Here is a 21,190-nt window from a genome sequence, read left to right on the forward strand (position 1 = left end):
TGGCAACTGTCCATTGGGTTAGAGAGTTCTGTATTGCCTTGTAACAAAGAACTTGTGACTGCTCTTGAGCTGTGGCCGAATGCTTGATCCTCTAAAATCTCACAGCCTCTGAGACTGGTGTTTGTCTGAGCAATAAATCATTCTTAGCCTGAAAATAGTCCCATCCCTTCTTCGAGTTCTGGATGCTGAGCATTTCAGACTTTCTGTGCTGCCAGGCACTGACCCCCACGAGAACTCTGCATTGACCTGAGGCCGTGGAGAAGGCTTCCAAAATTGACTGACAGCACTGGGATTGTGGGTGTGGAGTTGAGTATAAGTGTGGAACATCACAGAGTGGAAAACTTGGAGTTTGGGGTTTTCAAATACAGCAATATATATGGGGCAAGATGGAGGTTTAGGGCAGAAGCTGGTCCTTCCTCTTCACCTTCTTCTCCATGGGTTTGGGTGGCATTTTGTAATCGGACAGAAAAGTGCAATGCAGCATTCAAGTGATCAGTTATTAGGTTAAAAGTGAAAATCATGTAGGTGTCATTTCTTAATTGGACAGTTTATCCTTAAAAGACCTTGTAACAAGAGATAGTTGGCCATTTTGTAATTGTTAGTGAAATACTGCAGAACTCACTGCTGTGAGACTCTAACAGTGATGAGAAATAAACACGTGAGTCTTTATGTGAACTGTCCTCTCACGTCCCTTCAATCCCAGCCTCCACAGAGGAGGAAAAAGGAACCCAAAAACGAGCAATCCCTCCATTATTAGTGGTGACAATGACAGGTGCCCACCAAGCCAAGGGCAGCACTGGATGGGCTTTAAGGTCGCTTCCCACCCTCACCACTGTTGGGTTTTGATTTTCCGTCTTGTCCTTCCAATGGAACACCCTCAGCGTGTCCCAGGCTCCACAGGGACGGCAGGAGGGAGCAGGCAGGGGACAGGGACAGGGAGCAAGGGCTGGGATTCTGCCTGCTCACCGTGCTGGGTGAAGAGGTCGCTGTGCACGATCTCGATCAGGCAGTAGAGCTTCTGGATGGTCAAACGGCTCACGGGCACGTTCAGGATGAACTCGGTGAAGAGCTTGCTGCTCACACAGGGAAAGCAAAAATCCATTAAACAAAAGCAAAAATCCACCACATAATCCACCCAAAAACCCATTAAAAATCCATGGAAAAACAATCATCCATGAAGAACCTGACACACAACTTCCTGCTCCTGGAAGAGCAAATTCTTTTTTTTTTTTTGAGATATCAAAAAAAACCAACCAGAGAACCATGACTAGTTTTCAACAATTTTTTTCAGTTTTTCATGTCATTTCTTTTGTCCCCTCCCTTTTATCTCCCTTTTATCTTTTATCAGTTTTAGATTCTTTGTCCATGTTTCATTTAAGGTTTTAGGTTCCAAGTTTTCCTTGCCTGTGCTTCACATCAATCAGCACGTTCGTGATTATGGATGCCAAAAATAAGGTGATAATTAACATTGTAAGCTACCAACACAAAAATTAATAATTAAAAAACACAAAAAATTGACATTTTAGGATAAGGTACCATCACACTCATCAGCTGAGCTCTCACCTAATATTGTCAAGACCCTTCAATAATTTTTCATCCCCTCCTAAAATCTTGGGTTCTTTGCTTTTCCTATTGAGATTTAAGTCAACCTCAATTTAAATACTCCCAGTATTTAATTGCAATTTCTACTGTTAATACCGTAGAAAAAATGTAATATTTGGGCTAAAACAGGCCAAGTCCTGCATTTTCCTTTCTCTTTTCCCAGGAATTTTGCTGTCACATACCAAAATTATTATTTAGTCCACAAACTCTACAATTCAGATTTCCTAAGCCCAGGGAAGTGTAGATGTAAAACAATTCACAGTCCCCAGGCAAGAAGAAGGTAAATGCCAGGTTCCTCAGGCCACTGGAACATTGGACTAAGATTATATTTGCTTATTTTACCCCTGCTTTATCTCTTTTCCTCCTTCTGACATATCAAGACCATAAAAATAAAGCCAGACAAAATTTAGAAGGGTTTGTGCAGTAAAATCAGATTTCAAATGGTTTTTTTTCAGTTTGTAACAGCACCACAAAAAATAAAATTATATTTTTCTCTTTAAGCTAAAGTTCTGCTGAAATACCAGTTTTTTTTTGGTTTTTCCACTGTTTTTTTTTCTTAAATATCCTGTTATTGTCCTTTTTATTTACTAACAACACTGCCATGTTTATGACCTACTGAGACATCGATCCGGCAACTGAATCACTGAATTATTTATTATTTTATTATTTACAGGAAATTTAAACTTGAAAGAGTGAAGCATCGTGGTCCAGCTTAAGAGTTTTGATGGCAGCTGCCTGATGAATAACTCTTACTAATGGTTTGTACTGCAAAGTTTGTCAGGTATTTGTTAGACATCATTTTTAAAAAACAGGCTCTTTGTGTAAGCCTTAAAAATACCTGCAAGGAACAAAAAAAATGCAATAAAGACAAAGTGATAAAACTTCTCAGGTGATCCATATTTCACTGTCTCAGTATATATTTCTATATTTTTATATATTTTTGTATGTTTATATGTAATAGTAACATGTAGAAATGAAATATGCAGTGTATGTTTTTATGCTTATATATATTACATGTATTTTATATATTTGTGTGCATATTTTATATATATCACTATAAAATAAAATTAGCACTCCACACTTAATTAACTCTACTCACCTGAGTTCCTTTGGATCAAACACTAATTTCACATCATTGACAATTGCTGGCAAGTATTTAAGTGCTGCACCCTAAAAAAAAAACACCAAAAAACCCCAGATTAACACAATTACACAGTTTAAAGGTGATGCAAAGACTGCGAGAATCATCCACAAGGAGGTGGCTTGGGTTTCACCATTTGCTGTGACACCTGAGCTGAAACTCAGCAAAAAATTCAACTTTTAAACTGAATTAAAATAAGACAGAGACATGAAATGTTCATAAACTGGGGAAACTAGACCAGAAGTAGAGATTTATAAGCTCCTTCCAACATTTCATAGAAACCTTTTCGTTCCTCTAATCCCTTTATCCCCATCTTCTGTTGAGCACTTTCTCATCCTCCTCCTCAGCCATGCTGGAGTTGTTTGGGTTTAATTTTCACTTCACTGCTTAAAAATTAAACAAAATCCCTAATTAGCATTTTTTCCCTGCAGTAAATTCTTGGTAGCCACCCATGAAACACTGGCTCTTCCCAATTCCCCTTGAACTCACAGCTGCCACTGCACAGCACATGCAAGAGCTCGGAAGATACAAACAGATGTTTAATATTTTAACTGTTTGTAGGGATTTTTACTCATTTTATCTTTTTCTTAGGAACAATTCGTAGGTATTGCATGCACTGAGCACCAGACTAGGGAAAAAAAACTCAGAGTAATTGAAACAGAAACCAGAACAGCCAACTTGCCTGCCTCACCTTATGTTTTATCAATTAAATCAAATTGTTTGCTAACAGGTGTATTTTTGCCTGAGAATCAGAAGAGGCAGGGTTGGATGGTCTGCCATGGCAGGGGGGGCACTGGGTGAATTTTCAGATCTTTCCAACCCAACCCCCTCTGTCACTCTGTGATGTGAGAAATTATTGTCATTTACACCCCCAGCCTGGACACACATTTATTTCCCATCCCAGGTGGTTTTTGCAGGTAGAAGAGCCACAGGAGGAGAACAGTCTTGAGGAGCCAACACAAACCTGATTCCTTTTCTTACCCAAAGCTCCCCTTTCCTGCCACACCCCTGTCACTCGACACCCAACCCCTGAGCTCTCAAAAGCAACAAATGAATGCTTTGGTGACACCCAAGGAGAACCTCAAGAGGCCACCAAGGCAGAGACCCCTCCCCAATGGACCCCCCAGCCTGTCCTGGGGCTGGAAGCAGATTTCAGCATCCAGTTCTCAGTCACAATCCACTGAGGCTGTCAAGCTGGACCATCAACCATCCCACATCTGCTGGAAGGACTCCTGAGCTGGGCAGGGACCCTGGAATTCTGCAAAGGGAGCTGTGATGGATGAGGGCTCTAACGACCAGTTAGTAACACAGGCAGGAACGGGGGTTTATTTGCTGATCATTCACATGCACGGAGCCATAAATGTTTAGTAACACATCTTAAAAGGGAGCTTGCATTTTATATCTTGAATTAAAATTTCACACCCGGCGTAAAAATTAACACTTGAATGGCTCTTGTGAACTACTGTGGGGTAAAACTATTTACAACAGCCATTTACAGCTTGGAGCTGCAACAATTAGCAGTAACTGAGGGTCCACTTTATAGACAAATCAATTAAAGTTTAATTCTGGAGATTTAAAGAAGACTATGGAAATACATTTCCCAATTTCCCACCTCAGCTGGCTCGATTATGTCACGAGATGATCAGACTATGAGGCTGTGCAGCCCCGTGATTAAATCTGTATTTGTCCAAGCCAAAGGGCTACCAAAATAATTTTTTATTGGTATTAAATCATATAGAAGAGCAGCTCTTGTTGTAGATCTTACTCTGTCCAAGCTGCAGCTGAAGTAGATTTTCTGTGAGCAGCAGCTCCATTGCAATGCTGGTTATTCCCAGGACACTGCAATGCATAAATGAAAAATATGAAATACAGCAGATAAAAACCCCTGCTCCTGTCTTTCCATAGAAGATTAGGAAAAAACAAGTAAGCATCTTGTTTGAGGGGGTTTTCTGCCATTTAAAGAAATTAAATTAATTACTTTTCACTCTTGATCAGCACTGGACAAAAGTCCCAATTCCTCATTTCCACAAGAAACACACAGCAAACGAAGCCCAAAATCTTAATTCCATGGTTACACAGGGATGCCTTAACTACTTGAGAATTCCAAGCAGCATTAAAAAACCACAGTAGTGAGGAGCCTCAGTGTTCACTCCAACAGTTTTCTGCAGTAATTTCCCTGAGATCACACGAGAAGCACACCCAAAGCTGGCAAGATCAGTCTCACACACGCACTCAATAATTACACACAGTTTCAAGCTGGGCTGCAATAACAATCTGAGTGCCCCAAGGGGCTTCTCTCTTTGTGCAAAACCAGTGACAAATTATTCCCACTCTTATCAAATCACAAAATCAGTCATTTCCAGTACTACAAAGCACACAAATACAGCAGCAAAGAGGAAGGATGAAAAAGAGTGAAAGCAGCAATGAGCCAGTGTGTGGCATAAATAATGGATATATTCTCCCTGAGTTGAATTTCCTCATACACTCACTGCTCTGTTGGCTGTGGGGTGTTATTGGGATTTTATTTTTTTGCCCAGGCTGTGATTCACATGGCTCAGCATGACATCAGCAAGGCCATGGCAGCCTGCAGCAAGCTCAGAGATGTTGTGGCTCATCCTCTACATCCCAACCACACAAACACACATTGATTTCCCCTTCCTGAACACCACAGCCGTGTGTAAAAGGAATTATTCCACAGAAAGCATGGGAAGAACCATGAGCTGACATTCCCTCTGAGGAGGAACTGCCAAGAGAAGCCATGGAGCTGCTCAGTGCCTCAAGGATACCTTTAAAAACTGTGAAAAAGGCAATTAACTGGGCCAAGAAACACAACTCACTAAGTGAAAATACTCAGGGCCAGAAAAGTCAAAGCTTTGCCTTAAATGGAATAAATTAAGCAATATTGATGGGCACAGCTCTCTGCACAGCCAACGCAGGGATGGCAATTCCCAGGATTTATCCTTCCAGGGACTAATTGCAACTCATTCCCTAAATCATCCCAGCCTGCTCTCTGTCTGGAGCAGGACCCTTTGGTAAATTTCAGATAAATTCATTGATGGGCTCCTAATGACTTCAGAGCTAATTGTGCTCTCCTCAACTTCTCCACAACTGGCAGCCAAATCACGTTGGTGTGGAAGGAACAAATGCAGTGTTGGTATCAAAAGATCATTTGAGTGCAAAAACCCTTCAGATGTGGTAAAAAAAAAGCCAGAATGAGTAATATCAGCAGCAATGGAATTGTTATTTCCAACACTGGCCCCTCTGAACATCAATTAATTTAACAGCTAATTGTGTTCTCCTGAACTTGACCAGAGCTGGCACGGAAATCAGGTTTGTGTAGAAGGAACCAACTCAGTGTTGGTATCAAAAGATCATTTGAGGGGAAAAAAATCCTTCAAAAAAGCCAGAATAAATCAGATCAGGAGCAAGAATTATTATTGCCAACAGTGGCCCCTCTGTACACCAATGAAGAGTCCCCTGCACTGCCCACACTGCTCTTTTCTCACTGATAGTTCATTTCCAGACAGAAATTGAACCAAAAACGGGTAAAGAATGGGACCTACCATGAGGAAAATTAGCACATTGACCAGATCTAAAAGTTCAAAGAGTTTTATGGCTAAACGTTTATCTGAATTATTTATCCTGATTCTCCTAAAGGAATTTTTCCTGCAGTTTTTTGCTGGGTGGGGAAAGCCTCAAAAAACTTCACTTTGACATTTGCATATTTAAATAAGAGTAAACTTCATTTATTTATTGGGACAGAATGTGGCCCAGCTTCTAAAACTACCAGGAGGAGCTGCTTTCAAGGAAATTTCTGGAGTTTTTTTTATTTCTTCATAAAAGGATGAGAGGACAAGTAAAAGCCTTTTCTTTGTGTCATCAGGCAAATAAAAACACATTAAAATAAGACAGGGAAACCTTTCTAAGTACCTTAAAGTATTTCTGATCTAATTTTGGATAACAGATAGAAAAATGAGTTTTACTCATTTACTTTTGTTTGTTACACAGTTGAGAATATGGTGAGATCTCAATACAAAAGTGAAATCACCTGTGTGATAAATACAGTAGGTCACTGGTGAGTGAAAAGCAAGCAGGACAGAAAAAGAATCTTGTAACAATGGAAAATTATCCCATTCTTGGGTTTATAAATGGAACGACAAAAAAAAAGTGTCACAAAAGCTTCTCTGGAGTAGCTGTTTAAATAAAAACTAACTTAAGGTTGTCATTAGATTGACCAAATGACATTTGCAAAGTATTAAACAAAATGTATTCTGAGCAGAACACCACAGCTTTTTTTTCTGGGGTTTAAGTTCAGCTCCTTGTAGTCCATAAAATAATAAAAAAAAAAAAAAAATCCTTAATTTAAAACTGTCATTTTCCAAAGCCATTTGTTTCCATCAGCATGCCTGGCCTCCAAATTAAGCACAAAAACCCTGTGCCAAATACATGGTATTCTTCTGAACTCTTTTGTTTGACAAAGCATTAAATTTGTTTCACCCGACTCCATTTGAGAACATGATTTCAATGTTAATTTTCATCTTTTGTGCCATTTAACAAAGCACCTCCCTTCCACCCCAGCATTATCTTAGGTGCTATTCCATTAAACTCATCCAAACCAAATGAAACCCAGTCAGCAGCTGCATCAAACAACATCCAGGAGCACCCAAACTCTATTTGAGATTTGCCCCAGACTAGAGCAGCCCACCAACTAAAGCAGTTTTTATCCCAGTTGCAAAGCAGCACCTCTGGCACTAAATTCAGTGTAAAACAGCCCCATTCCAGGCCAAAAACCAGCCCCATTCCAGGCCAAAAACCAGCCCCATTCCAGGCCAAAAACCAGCCCCATACCAGGCCAAAAACCAGCCCCATTCCAGGCCAAAAACCAGCCCCATTCCAGGCCAAAAACCAGCCCCATTCCAGGTCAAAAACCAGCCCCATTCCAGGCCAAAAACCAACCCCACTCCAGGCCAAAAACCAGCCCCATTCCAGGTCAAAAACCAGCCCCACTCCAGGCCAAAAACCAGCCCCACTCCAGGCCAAAACCCAGCCCCACTCCAGGCCAAAAACCAGCCCAAAGCACGATCACAAATAAATATCTTTTGGAGATACTTCCCACACGGGTTCTAAGAGACACTAAAACCTCAGTCCACGGGTGCATTTTGTTACTCAACTCATCTGATGTTGAAAAAGAATTCCACCTGTTGGAAAAGCCCTGCAGATTAACAACAGTCTCTTGTTTTCTTCTCAGGCACTTATTTCTCCCTGCCTTCATTTAAATACATTTCTGTGGATTTAGTAATAAATGTTTAATATTCAAGTACAGACTGGACGCTGAGAAATGTGTTAGAAGTGAGCAGAATTCTTAAGAACCCACAGGCACGGGATAATTCACATTAAAAAATGATCTCATCTTCCACACCAGCTCTCTGTGGCCTCACACAGGATGATTTTATACACAAAAAAAGTGCTCACACCTCCTTAATTCAGATTATTCAGAGCTCCCAGCCTTTTCCCAGCCATCCTGAACAAAATCAGGACACCAAATATAAATATTAGAAGGGCCCTGATGTTTTTTGGTTTTGTTTTGCTTTTGTTAAGGTTGGGATTGAAAGTGTTTGAGATGATATTTAGTGTTTACACTTAGATGTTTATTATTTTTATTTATATTTTAGTTTTACAAGTAACGAATTCTACAGCATTCTATTAACAAGCTACAAAATGCCTAACTATCTTTCTCCGTAAGGTCTTTTAAGGTTAAACTGTTTAATTAAGAAATGACACTTACATTATTTTCACTTTTAACCCAATAACCAGTTCCTTGTACTCCCACTAAGCAGACTTTTCTGTTTAATTCCAAAATAGCACCCAAAGCCATGAAGCAGGTGGAGAAGGTGAAGAAGAAGGACCAACCTCTGCCCTGAAACCTCCATCTTCCTTTATGTGTATTACTGTACTCTAAACCCTTTTCTTTATATATATTACTGTATTCTAAACCATTAAACTCTGAGTTTCCCACCCTGTGACATCACACACTTCTATCCAAACTCCACACCCACAATCCCAGTGCTGTCATTCCATTTTGGAAGCTTCTCCACGGCCTCAGGTCAATGCAGAGTTCTCCTGGGGGTCAGTGCCTGGCAGCACAGAAAGTCTCAAATTCTCTGTATCCAGGGTTCCAACATCTCCCTCTCTCATTTGAATTATTGTTTTGACAGTTTTGGTAAATTTTTGTTGGATATATTGAAGTAGATAAGGTATTTGTGTTTTGATATTTAAATATCGGTTTTAGGTTGATTGTTTTGTTTTGCTTTTGTTAAGGTTGGGATTGAAAGTGTTTGAGATGATATTTAGTGTTTACACTTAGATGTTTATTATTTTTATTTATATTTTAGTTTTACAAGTAACGAATTCTACAGCATTCTATTAACAAGCTACAAAATGCCTAACTATCTTTCTCCGTAAGGTCTTTTAAGGTTAAACTGTTTAATTAAGAAATGACACTTACATTATTTTCACTTTTAACCCAATAACCAGTCCCTTGTACCCCTACTAAGCAGACTTTTCTGTTTAATTCCAAAATAGCACCCAAAGCCATGAAGCAGGTGGAGAAGGTGAAGAAGAAGGACCAACCTCTGCCCTGAAACCTCCATCTTCCTTTATGTGTATTACTGTACTCTAAACCCTTTTCTTTATATATATTACTGTATTCTAAACCATTAAACTCTGAGTTTCCCACCCTGTGACATCACACACTTCTATCCAAACTCCACACCCACAATCCCAGTGCTGTCATTCCATTTTGGAAGCTTCTCCACGGCCTCAGGTCAATGCAGAGTTCTCCTGGGGGTCAGTGCCTGTCGGCACAGAAAGTCTGAAATTCTCTGTATCCAGGGTTCCAACATCTCCCTCTCTCATTTGAATTATTGTTTTGACAGTTTTGGTAAATTTTTGTTGGATATATTGAAGTAGATAAGGTATTTGTGTTTTGATATTTAAATATCGGTTTTAGGTTGATTGATGGGTAGGATTGTGTTATTTAAGGTAAATAATGAAGTAATAAGGTATGAGTATGATATTTGATTTAGTTTTATAATTTTTATTTAAAGGTTGTTTTTGTTGCTTTTTCTCAATTTTGTTTTGGGATAGGTTAAATGCAATTAAAATTTTAATGGCTTTCTATTTTGTATGAAATTTTGAATTGCAATATGATTTATATTACGTTTTTGTTAATAAGGTTTTGTTATATTAATTTTGAATATTATGGTTTTATTTGATTATTATGATGATTTTTATAATTTTTGTACTGGTATAAAAAAATTAGTTTATAACTTTTTGTGGGTGAAATATAAGATGTTAGCTGTAGATTAGAATTTTTTTGTAACTTATGTTTGCTGAGGAGGGTCCAGCTCCCTCCACTGCAGGAGGAGCTTCTGCACCTCCCAAGGGATGCAGGAATCCCTGACTAAGGAATATCTGCACTTTCATCCACACTTCAACCATCACTTCAGCAGGAGAAGGTTAAGCAAATAATCATCATGCACCAATTAGCAGAAAGGAGGAATAAACCCAGGAAGGCTCAGCACACTTGTAACCATTAAAAATGCATGCACACACCAAATGCTGCTCACCTTACTGCAGCAGGTTTAACCCTCAAAGTGAGGACTGGAAAACCAAGTGGAACCTCCCCTTCCCAAGGTATTGAGAGCTAGCATGAGAGGGGAATTCTTGTTTTTGAGGGAACAGCCACAGCATGCCAGCTCAAATCACTGCCTGGACTTCCCTCTCCAGATTGGGCAGCCCCACACCTTGAAAAGCTGGAAAAGGCAGCCCTGAAATGTGTGTCTCCACTGAAACACCAAAAAAAAATATCCCTAAAATTTTATTTAATTAACTAAAAAAAACCCTAACTTCTGCGTTGTTTTGAACATTGTCATTTTCAGCAGTTCACCTTCCCAAATTCAAGCCCACAGACAGCATGCCAGCTCAAATCACTGCCTGGACTTCCCTCTCCAGCTTGGGCAGCCCCACACCTTGAAAAGCTGGAAAATGCAGCCCTGAAATGTGTGTCTCCACTGAAACACCAAAAAAAAAATCCCTAAAATTTGATTTAATTAACTAAAAAAAACCCTAACTTCTGCGTTGTTTTGAACATTGTCATTTTCAGCAGTTCAACTTCCCAAATTCAAACCCACAGGAATGATTATGACCTGCAGTGAAGTGGCTTTCAGTTGTTCTTGCACCTAATTAATTCCAACACATTTGAGTATATAAAAGACAAAAGAAATCAGGTATAAGTACCAGCAGAGTGCTAGCAAAGCTCTGCTCAAACCACATCCCAAAATCATATGGAATTTTACCTATTTACTGCAAAAATCCATAGCTGAAGTAGTACAAGTCAATTTAAAAACAGCCTTTTCATGTTTAAAATATATAAACACCCTATAAATTTTCCCTTATCCAAGACTTTTTGAACAGCCACAATCCTAAAAGAGGTACAAATTCCAAGCCTCTTTCTGTGCCCTACAGCCTTAAATCCTTGTACAATTCTGAGAGTTTTCTTTTGAGGAAACTTTTTTTCTTCACATGCATGCAACCAAAGCCTTAAAAACTCAAATTAAAAAAAAAACAAAAGCAAAATATTAAACAACTAACAGTCAACAGCAACTCATCAGCTTCCACAAGGACATAAATATTTGAATAGATAAAGAGGAATTCTTGCTAAGAACACAAGACTGCAGTCTTTCATTCTGTGTCAGCTTGAAGGCTACTCCCCCAGCAGATAGGGAAAAAAATCCAGTCTACCCAGCCCAAAAAGTTGGGAACATCTCAGAAAGTTTCCAGTGGCAGTTCTGCTCCGTGGTGATAAAGTGTAAAGGAAAATTCCAGTTTTTGCAAGGAGAAATGGGAACAGTGGGATGTGTGAAAGAAGCATCTGCCCTGTTTAATGTAAAGCACCTTAATTTTCTGTGTAGGTCTTTGCAACTTCTTATCTCTCTCCAAACACACTTATTTTGTCTACACTTATTTAGCTTCCCCAATAGTTATAAAAATCAGTGAAAAAAAATCCTAAAACTGCTACACAGCAAGATCTGCTGATCTTCCTGCACAACACAGGGACCTGGGGACTTATTTGTTTAAAATCATTCATTTTCCAGAAAACTTCAGCAAAGTATCCAACAGCACCAGAAATCCAGACTGGGTTGGGTCGGGAGGGACTCAAAGATCTTTTTCCACCCCTGCCATGGCAGGGACACCTTCCCCTGTCCCAGGTGCTCCAGCCTGGCCTTGGGCACTGCCAGGGATCCAGGGGCAGCCACAGCTGCTCTGGGAATTCCATCCCAGCCCCTGCCCACCCTCACAGAGAACAATTCCCAATTCCCAATAACCCATCCATCCCTGCCCTCTGGCAGTGGGAGCCATTCCCCGTGTCCTGTCCCTTCATCCCTTGTCCCCAGTCCCTCTCCAGCTCTCCTGGAGCCCCTTCAGGCCCTGGCAGGGCTCTGAGCTCTCCCTGGAGCTGCTCCTCTCCAGGTGAGCACCCCCAGCTCTCCTAGCCAGTCTCCATGGGAGGGATGCTCCAAGCCTTTGGAGCATCCCCTTGCCCCCAGAACCCCTCCCTGTGCCCAGCCCTGCTCCCCAGCAGTGCCCCATGAGATGCCAGCTGTGGTTCCTGTCCTCCCTTCCCCTCCTGGCTCTCCCAGCCTCCCTCAGAGGCTGCACCCAGCACATCCCTGCACCTGAGCTCTGGCCCTGGCTGCCCCCACAGCCCCCAAGGAAAAGCAAACTCCAGAAAAGATAAAAAATCCCTTTACTTCCTTTCAACTCCCCTCCTAAGGCTGTCAGCAAGTGCCTGCCCTTGTACAAACGCCAGAGCACAGGAGATCAGTGTCCCACCTGTGGGGAGGTGCAGCATTCCCAACCCTCTGCATTCCTCTGACCCCTTCCTGGGGTTTGGAACCAGCACAGCACCCAGTGGCTGCCCCAAGGCTCTGTGACAGTGGGGTGACAGCAAGGTGACAGCCCTGTTACCCTTGGGTTGTGTTCAAGAGTCCCAGGACGAGGGAAGAGATGAGAATCTTGACTCCACATTACACAAAATTGATTCATTTTATTATTATATTAAAATGCTATACTAAAACTATACTAAAAATAGAAAGGATCCACGAGAAAGCTAGAAAGAAAAGCAAAGGAATGAAGAACAAAATCTTGTGGCAGCTCACAGCCCCGACACAGGTGGCTGCCATTGGTCATCAAGTAAAAACAAGTTCACATGCTGAGTAAACAATTCTCCAAATCACATTCCAAAGCAGCACAACATGGAGAAGCTGAAGCTTCCCTGCTTCTCAGGAGAAAAGATCCTGGCAAAAGGATTTTTCATAAAATATGTCTGTGACACTACCCCAACACCCTGCTGCTGCCCCTGCCTCTGAGCAGCTGCCACCGATGGCTCCAAGGTGTCCTGCCCGAAGTGCCAGCTCCAGTGGGGCACCATGCAGGCATTCCTTCACTCCTCCTGACAGCAGGGTCCCCATCTGCCCACCCCCCAGCTCTGGGAGCTCCAGGTGATGCTCCTCTCCACCAGCAGAGATGGAGATGCTGAACGAGGCCTCTAATGTCACCCACAGTGTCACTGGCACCTCCTGCAGCTCTGCCAGGCAGGATGCACAGATCCCACACTCACTCTCCAAAAGCCCCCACATTTACCCACCCATTCCATAGTTTTGTTCTGTGACAGAGGCACACATTTCTGCCAAGCAGGATGCACAGATCCCACACTCACCTCTGAAAGCCCCCACATTTACCCACCCATTCCATAGTTTTGTTCTCAGACAGAAGCACACATTTCTGCCTGGTGCTCACACTGCACAGCTCCAGTGGATACCTGAACATCATAAAAGCAATTTCACAAGCAGCAAAAAGCCAATAGTAGCAATGATGTGCTCTAAGAGCTCAGGAATTAGAGTCCAGAGGAGATGAAAGCAATAAATAATGAATGAAAGCTTGTCAAGGCTTCTGCAAGGCATCCTCAAGCACACTGAGCCCCACCCTGGCTCATCCCTACACACACACACAGGAGCTGTGCTCTCCCCAAGCCTGCAGAGCTCTGAACCTGAACCACTGCTGCTGGGATCTCTCCAGTCCTTGCCAGGCAGTTTTCCTTCCTGTATCTCAGGTGAACACAACCAAATCAATTTTTAGCTTTTTTCCCTTTTATTTCCCCCCACCTCAAGGTATAAATTGTTAAAGAAAAAAATCTCATGTTCATCTGCCTTCCTGCAGCAGGCAGGCCCTGCAAGGGAGCCTCAGGAGAAGAAATATCACATTCCACTCCTGTAATCTGCAAACTCCCCATTTGTAAAACCCAGAGAGCACACTCTGAGCCACAGCTCCACCTGCCCATTTCCATTCAGGACAGATGCTCTGGCAATGAAATGAAAATACAGCTTTCCTGAAACATGTAATATCCCTACTTTGTTATCAGATGATCCAGTCTTGGCCTCTCTGTGTAAAATATTCCTCCTCAGCTGCTTTATCCCCACTATCCCTTTTTGCTGTGTGCTCAGCATGGCATCAGGAGCCCCAGAGCTCAGCTACAAAGGACTGGGGGGCTTTGACTCAGGACTTTTCCTGCTCCAGGAACTTCTTCCACTGGCACAGGGATTTCCCACTGTCTGTCTTTGCAACCACCTGAGCAGGAAGAGTCCAAGTGTCCCCAAATCCTACCCCAAATCCCAGCCCCTTGATCATCTCTCAACTCACTTGGCAGGGCTAGGTCAGGAGTTTCACCTTCTTTATAAATTCTAGTTGGAAGTGCAAGAAGTTCAAGGGGCAGCTTATCAAACACACATTTAGGGCAGTCTCTGTAGTTTTCCATGATGAAAAAGATCCACTAACTTCTGTATCCAGCCTCCTCTGGATACTAAAATCCTGTAATTCAGAGCTTCTGGTCTTTGATACCAGCACCCCAATGGGCACAGACCCCTTTCCCCATTGCATGAGCCAATATTACCAAAAACACATTTAAAGAGACACAAGAAAAGGTCTAAGGGATGAAAGGTGGAGCTTCTAGTTTCTCTCATTACTAATTTTCTTTTTAAAATATGTACTAGGGCTTAAGATCCTTATATTGAAGTTCCTGAACAGCCTCAAATATAAATAAATACATTTAAATATGAGGATCTACACTGTCAGCAGCATCTTAAATACAATGTCTTAAAAACACCTTAACTTTAAGGTTATATAAGTTAAAAAACCAAATACCACTGAACCCAAATTAAGTTCTCTTTTTAAAATAAAAGTGAGGGTTTTGAAGCAATTAAAGGTTGGACTCCATGATCTTAGATGTCTCTTCCAACTTAAATAATTCTAGAATTCCATAAATTTACTTGTTCAAAGAAAGTTCTTTACACAGTCACAAATCCTTCAGCAGAAGCACCAAGAATTAACCCTGACTGAAGCAAAACCAGCTTTTAAGCACAAATAAGCAAATACTCCACTGCCTTATTGTGGGTGAGAATGCAAAACTGGAGCTCTGGAAAGCACAAACCTTCACTATGACAGTCTGGTCAGAGTTGCTGCTCATCATCTCATTGATGGACTTAAAGAGCTGCAGCAGAGACTCCCTGAAGTCTGCTTCTCCTTTGTTTTCATACAGCCTGAAAAACAATTAGGTTTCATCAGTACAAACCACAATGGAAATACTGTTTTAAAAAAATCTGGTGTCCTTTTTAACAATCAGATGACAAATGGCCACTTTTTGTCTTACATTTTCTCAATAGTTTCTACAACTTCCTTCACTGAATGAAGAGCTCTCTTCCACCAAAAAAAAAAAAAAAAAAAAAAAAACACCAAAAAACCAAACCACTCAAGACAAGACAGACTGGCCAGGCTGGGCCAGCAGGAAGAAGAGATGTTTATTGTGAAATGCCACATGCAGAAGTGCTGCTCTAGTCTCTGGTGAATCCCTGAGCAGTGCTCCAGCTCCCTGTGCCTGGGACAGCCTCTCCACCCTCCAGATGTCTGCCAGGACCCTTGTGCTGATGAAGCCACAAAGCAGCCAGCAAACTTGCCAGCAATCATTAAAATATACCAGTGGCCTAAGGTGAGTGACCTTAAACTCTGGGCAAGAAAAGAAAGAAAGGCGAGAAAGAAAAAGCAAGGCAAGAAAGACCCCACTGACCCTCTTTTTGCCAAGAAGACACATTTTTTTCCTGTGGGATGGAAGCACTGAGGTTACACCGTGTTCCAGCACTAATTTCAGGCTCGGTTTGCCATGGAGTCAGCACAGCTGACACAGAGCAGTGACTCAGCCCCAGCTCAGCTGCAGGAGCAAGGTCCCTGTGCCTCCAGGCAGACTCCTCACAGCTGAGCTGCCCACTGGGATCCCCCTCTCCATCTCTCAGATGCTTTCAGAGGGGTAAAAACTGCACAGAGGCACCTGAGCAACACCAGAGGCCAAAAAAACACAGCCAAGGTGAAGAACTTGGGCCACTGGTACAATGAGTGTCCCTGGAATTCTCTGCAGTGCTTGAAAGGCAGAACCTGCCCTGCTCCAGGTGTAGGATGGCACAATCCTCGCTGGAAAATGAGGGGGACACCACCACTGGCTCCACACCATCCTTGAAAACCTCCCCTCCTCGGGCAGCACGTGGGGCTCACCCACACCAGGGTCAGCCAGACTTCACACGACCAAAAAAAAAGGAGCTGGAACCCAGATTAAATCTGAACAGGGGGAGTTTAAAACATCACATGGGACTGCCAGGCCAGGCTGGACAGGGCTTTGGGCACCCTGGGACAGTGGGAGGCGTGGGATGGGATGAGTTCAAGGTCCCTTCCCACCCAAACCATCCCATGACTCCTTTCCCCAGCTAAACCCCACCTTTACCCAGTCAGCTCTGATGGATCAAGAGCCTCACCCAACAAAAACCAGGCTCCCAAAGCCCTCCCTGGTCCCACTGGCTCTGATCCCCCAAACACCCAGCACCAAGACCCACTGCAGCAGCTCCCAGCACCAGCTCAACTCCCTTTTACCTTCCTCCATTTTCTCCTGGAATTAAACCCAGTAGGAAGGTCTTGAATGTAGTGTGGAGCTCAGAAAGGGAATTTCATCCAGAAATTTCCTAGGTACACTCCTTGGACAATTTCTTCATGTTCCAAGATCACAGAATCATGAAACGGTTTTGGTGGGAAGGGATTTTAAATCCTATCAAGTCACAGTCCTGCCATGGCAGGGACACCTCCCACTGTCCCAGGCTGCTCCAGCCTGGCCTTGGACATTCCCAGGGATCCAGGGGCAGCCACAGCTGCTCTGGGCACCCTGTGCCAGGGCCTGCCCACACTCCCAGCCAGGAATTCCTTCCCAATATCCAATCTAAAGCCACATCATGATGGATCACACATTGCAGCTGGAAATGGATTTTTCTTGGGATAAAAATGGAGCTCAGGATGTTCCTGCTGCTTTACACTGAAGTTAACATGTAACATTTTTAATGTTGTGCTCATAAGCCTTTGGAAGTCCCAGATATGAAAAAGCTGATTTTAACCTGGACACAGAGGAAATAAATACAGAAAATAAAAAAAAACCTAAACCACTAAATTGTATTACTTTGCTGTGCAGACCTCTTTTCCCTTTTAGGCTAAAACTGGGGGTTATGAAGGATAAAAAACTTGTTAAGTCCCCATTTCCATAATGGATTTCAGTGTCCCCCCGAACAGATTGGAGAGGTGAAACTTATACCAACAGAAAGAGTAACTGAACTTGACAGCCCAATAAATCAAAGTGCTTCTGACAAAAATCTCTGCCTTTCAAAAGGAAGTCACAATAAAAATAAACAAGTTAGTCACAAATGTGTTCCTACTGTCAGTTAATAACATCTATCTATTTAATATACCTGATAAAGCACAAAATCTCTGCAGCTGTGAGAAATCAAGGTTTACACCAGGCTGGTGCTTCCAGCACTGCCTGGAGGACTTTAAAACTGTGGTAAATACACCACAAGCACTGAGGAAATCAGAGATATTTCTAAAGGTCACTTGCAATATTTTGTCTTTATCAACCTCTGCTGTAGTGAACAAATAGATGTGCCACCATGCCTTGAGTGGATGAACTTCCATGGATTTAACCAGAACTCAACTGCTAAAATGCTCCATCCATCCACGGAGCCCACCACCCTCTTCCTGAAGTTAAAAATAAGCCATTTTGGAATAAAAGCTTCAGCTTGCTGCTTGTGATTCCTCAGTGGAGCAGCAGCAATCCTGCATTTTAATCACTCCCAATCACACCCCCCAGGCAGGGCTTCAGTCCTGCAGCAGAACAAATCAGGCTCTTTCTGCACTCAGTAATTTTGCTGATTAATCCCTTGGCATGGAGGGCTGGTCTCACACTGAAGGGCTGTGAATTTGTGCTTCCCACAAGGAAATCCCACAGCCAGTCCTGGAGGGTCAGATTGTCTGTAAATCCAATCTGCAGCCAGAGGGAATTTTATTTTTTCTGTTTTCAAGTGATTTGTAGGCCCTGCTGCAGCCTCAGTGACATCCAGTATTTTATGAATCTCGCAGCAAGGCTCCTACAGAAATAAATTCCAAGCCCTAAATTAGAGGAAAGGGTGGTGGAGATGGTAACTGAAGAGCTCTACATAAATCCCTTGCAATAAGGTTGTTCCCACTGCTAACAAGCAGTAAAAGGACTCAATCTAAGTGAAGATCCCATCAGCTTGGTTTATAACTTCCGTAACATCCTGTGTATAAAACACAATACAGTAACAGAAGTCTCCCCAAACAGTGCCAAGCTTTTTAATTGTCCAGAGACCTAAACAATGATGATTTTACCAATTCCCTGCTACTGAAAACACAGATCTCTGCTAAAGAGGGAAAACCCTTCTCCTGAAAAAACTTCTCACAGCTTCAAGTATTTCTAAAATAGAGCAATACAAGGCAGTTTTAACTGCTGGACTGTAAAATGTTGGCAGTTTTGGGGCATTATTGGCAATGGGAGGTTGAAGCACTGCCTGTACTCACTGGTTGAACAATATCCTGGAGCGCACAATGAACTTGAAGATGTATTCCAGGGCTTTCATGGCTTTGAAGAGCTGATCAGTGATCCCACACTTCTCAGCACTGTCCACGTATGTTTTCAATACCTTGGTCAGTTTTCTGTTTAAATACAAAAAAACCGACAAACAAGTCACAAGTGTTCTCACAGAATTTCCATTTTGAAAGGTTTAATGAAAAATTATTTGCCCACAGAGCTACAAAGTTAATTCTTCAACTAAAAACTCATTGTGGTTCTGTCTTGCTGATAAGTAGCTGGCACTTATTTTTGAGGAAAAAAAAAAAAAAAGAGAGAAAAACCACAGACCATAACCTCATTTAACACACAAATCTCATAAATTTAACACACGATACAACAAATCTCAGTAAGACTGATTTTCTGCTGGATGTTCAGATGGATATTCAGATTCAGGCTCTGAGAAAGATGCACCTACTAATAACAATCAAAATAATAAAAATAATGAAATTAAATACAAGCATGCTGTTAGAATTAACGCAAAGTAGAATTTTCTTCATTCAGCAAGGCTTCCCCTTTAGAAAGCTTTCCCATGGATTTTGGGCTGAAATTTGTAAAATTTATCTCTCAAAGTACACACCAACAGTTGGAAATTCTCTTCTTCCCCATTTTAAAGCCTATCAAACTCGAAAGTGAAACAATTTTCAAAATAATCCCATTCCAGCTCCCTCCCTTCCAATGAATATAAATCAGGGCTTTAATGCAACCACGAGCAATTCCATTTTAAATCATCCCAGCTCCAGTGCATGATCCAACATCCCCACTCCAAGTAAACAAGCTCCACATTATTCCCCACTAACAGAAAACAACACAGAGATCCTGCTGCCTGGGGATTTGTTGGAGCAGGAGCAAACTGCCTGAGAATTTCAAGCAAGCACTTAAAATACTGCCAAGGCCACCTCTCTTTACTTCAGGGCTGAAGGTTGGGCTGGGTGAGCTTGGAGCTCTTTTCCACACTGGATGTTCCATGAATAAAAGGCAGGGAGAGGGCAGGGATCTGTCACATCCATGGGGACACCTCAAGCCAGAATTCAGCTCTCCCCTGTCTCTGCCTCCCTGCACTTGAGGAAGGGAAGGATGCTCTCCATGCCACGAGAGGACCACCCCCAGCTCTTCCTGAGAAGTCCAGGTGATGCAGGAAGGAAAGGGAAGGATGCTCTCCATGCCACGAGAGGACCACCCCCAGCTCTTCCTGAGAAGTCCAGGTGATGCAGGAAGGAAAGGGAAGGATGCTCTCCATGTCACGAGAGGACCACCCCCAGCTTTTCCTCAGAAGTTTAGGTGATGCAGGATGCTCCACAGGAGTGATCAGTGACCAAAATATCAGCCTTGAGACTGCAGGCTCAAATCTTCTTTGGGAATTAAAGAAGGACCAGGGAAAGGTTCTTCCCCAGAGGGTGCTGGCACTGCCCAGGCTCCCCAGGGAATGGGCACAAGGCTGCCAGAGCTCCAGGAGGGTTTGGAAAACACTCCCAGGGATGCACAGAGCGGGATTTTGGGGTGTCTGTGCCAGGAGCTGGACTGATGATCCCTGTGGGACCTTCCAGCTCAGAATATTCTATGATTTCATGATTCTTCACGATTTTAAATCAATATTTTCAAACACTTTCAGGTCCCTTAACAGACACTCTACACCAGCAAAGGGCACCCCAGGTTCCCTGGTTTGGGTTTGCCTTCCCCCAGCACTGCAAAGATATCCATCAGATATTTTTCCTCCAGTCTAACACAGCAGCAAAGATTCCAACTGTCAAAAACTACTTAAGACAACAAAAATAATGAGCCTTTGTTTTTTTGTCATTCACTGCTTCTTCCCCACACTGACAGTAATGTGGATAATCAGGGTACAGTGTCATTTAATGCACAAAAAACTCCAGTATTTGAAGCATCTTAAATGGATGAGATTTCCTTCCAATATGAGTGAGAATTGCTTTTGTTTTCCTTACAAAACAACTCCTGAAATTGTCAAATCATCCCCTTCTTCACTACAGCACTATCAGAACTTCTCCTTGCACACCGCTGAAAGTTGTACCAATTTATTTCAAGAAAGAAACAAAGACAACCCCCAGTCTTCTTCCAGACCCTCCCAATCTCATGGGCACATTCCTAATTAGTAATTAAATAACATTACCTGGAAAAATTCTCCAAGTCACATTAGGAAAAATAAATTTTCCAACTCACGTGTAGGCCAAGGTAGCACTGAAATGCTTCTTGATGTAGGTCTCCAAGACAGGGTTGAAATGTTGAAATTTTCTGTCAGCAATCAGTCCAATGATAAAGACCTGAAAAAAACACCATAATTAGTGTGTTAGTCTCAAAAAAAAATCTTTCATTTTTTGTCCATTCCCCTTTCTTCTTAGAGAAGAGACATTACTGGCATTAAA

At 42.3% G+C, this 21,190-nt stretch overlaps 1 protein-coding gene across 2 annotated transcripts in view; it reads right to left on the reverse strand.

Moving 5' to 3' along the window:
- The window catches only part of DOCK1 (dedicator of cytokinesis 1), a 266,436-nt gene that overhangs the window by 185,834 nt on the left and 59,412 nt on the right, over positions 1-21,190 (reverse strand). For both annotated transcript variants that reach the window (XM_041461037.1, XM_041461036.1), the window contains exons 21-25: positions 20,988-21,088; positions 18,761-18,895; positions 15,291-15,399; positions 2,702-2,772; positions 967-1,073 (exon numbers count right to left, since the gene is read on the reverse strand). In XM_041461037.1, coding sequence (XP_041316971.1) covers positions 967-1,073; positions 2,702-2,772; positions 15,291-15,399; positions 18,761-18,895; positions 20,988-21,088 — 523 coding nt within the window. The remainder of the gene's footprint in view (positions 1-966; positions 1,074-2,701; positions 2,773-15,290; positions 15,400-18,760; positions 18,896-20,987; positions 21,089-21,190) is intronic.

This window comes from Pyrgilauda ruficollis, unplaced genomic scaffold (assembly GCF_017590135.1).
Source record: "Pyrgilauda ruficollis isolate IOZ18807 unplaced genomic scaffold, ASM1759013v1 scaffold15, whole genome shotgun sequence".
Classification (NCBI taxonomy): domain Eukaryota; kingdom Metazoa; phylum Chordata; class Aves; order Passeriformes; family Passeridae; genus Pyrgilauda; species Pyrgilauda ruficollis.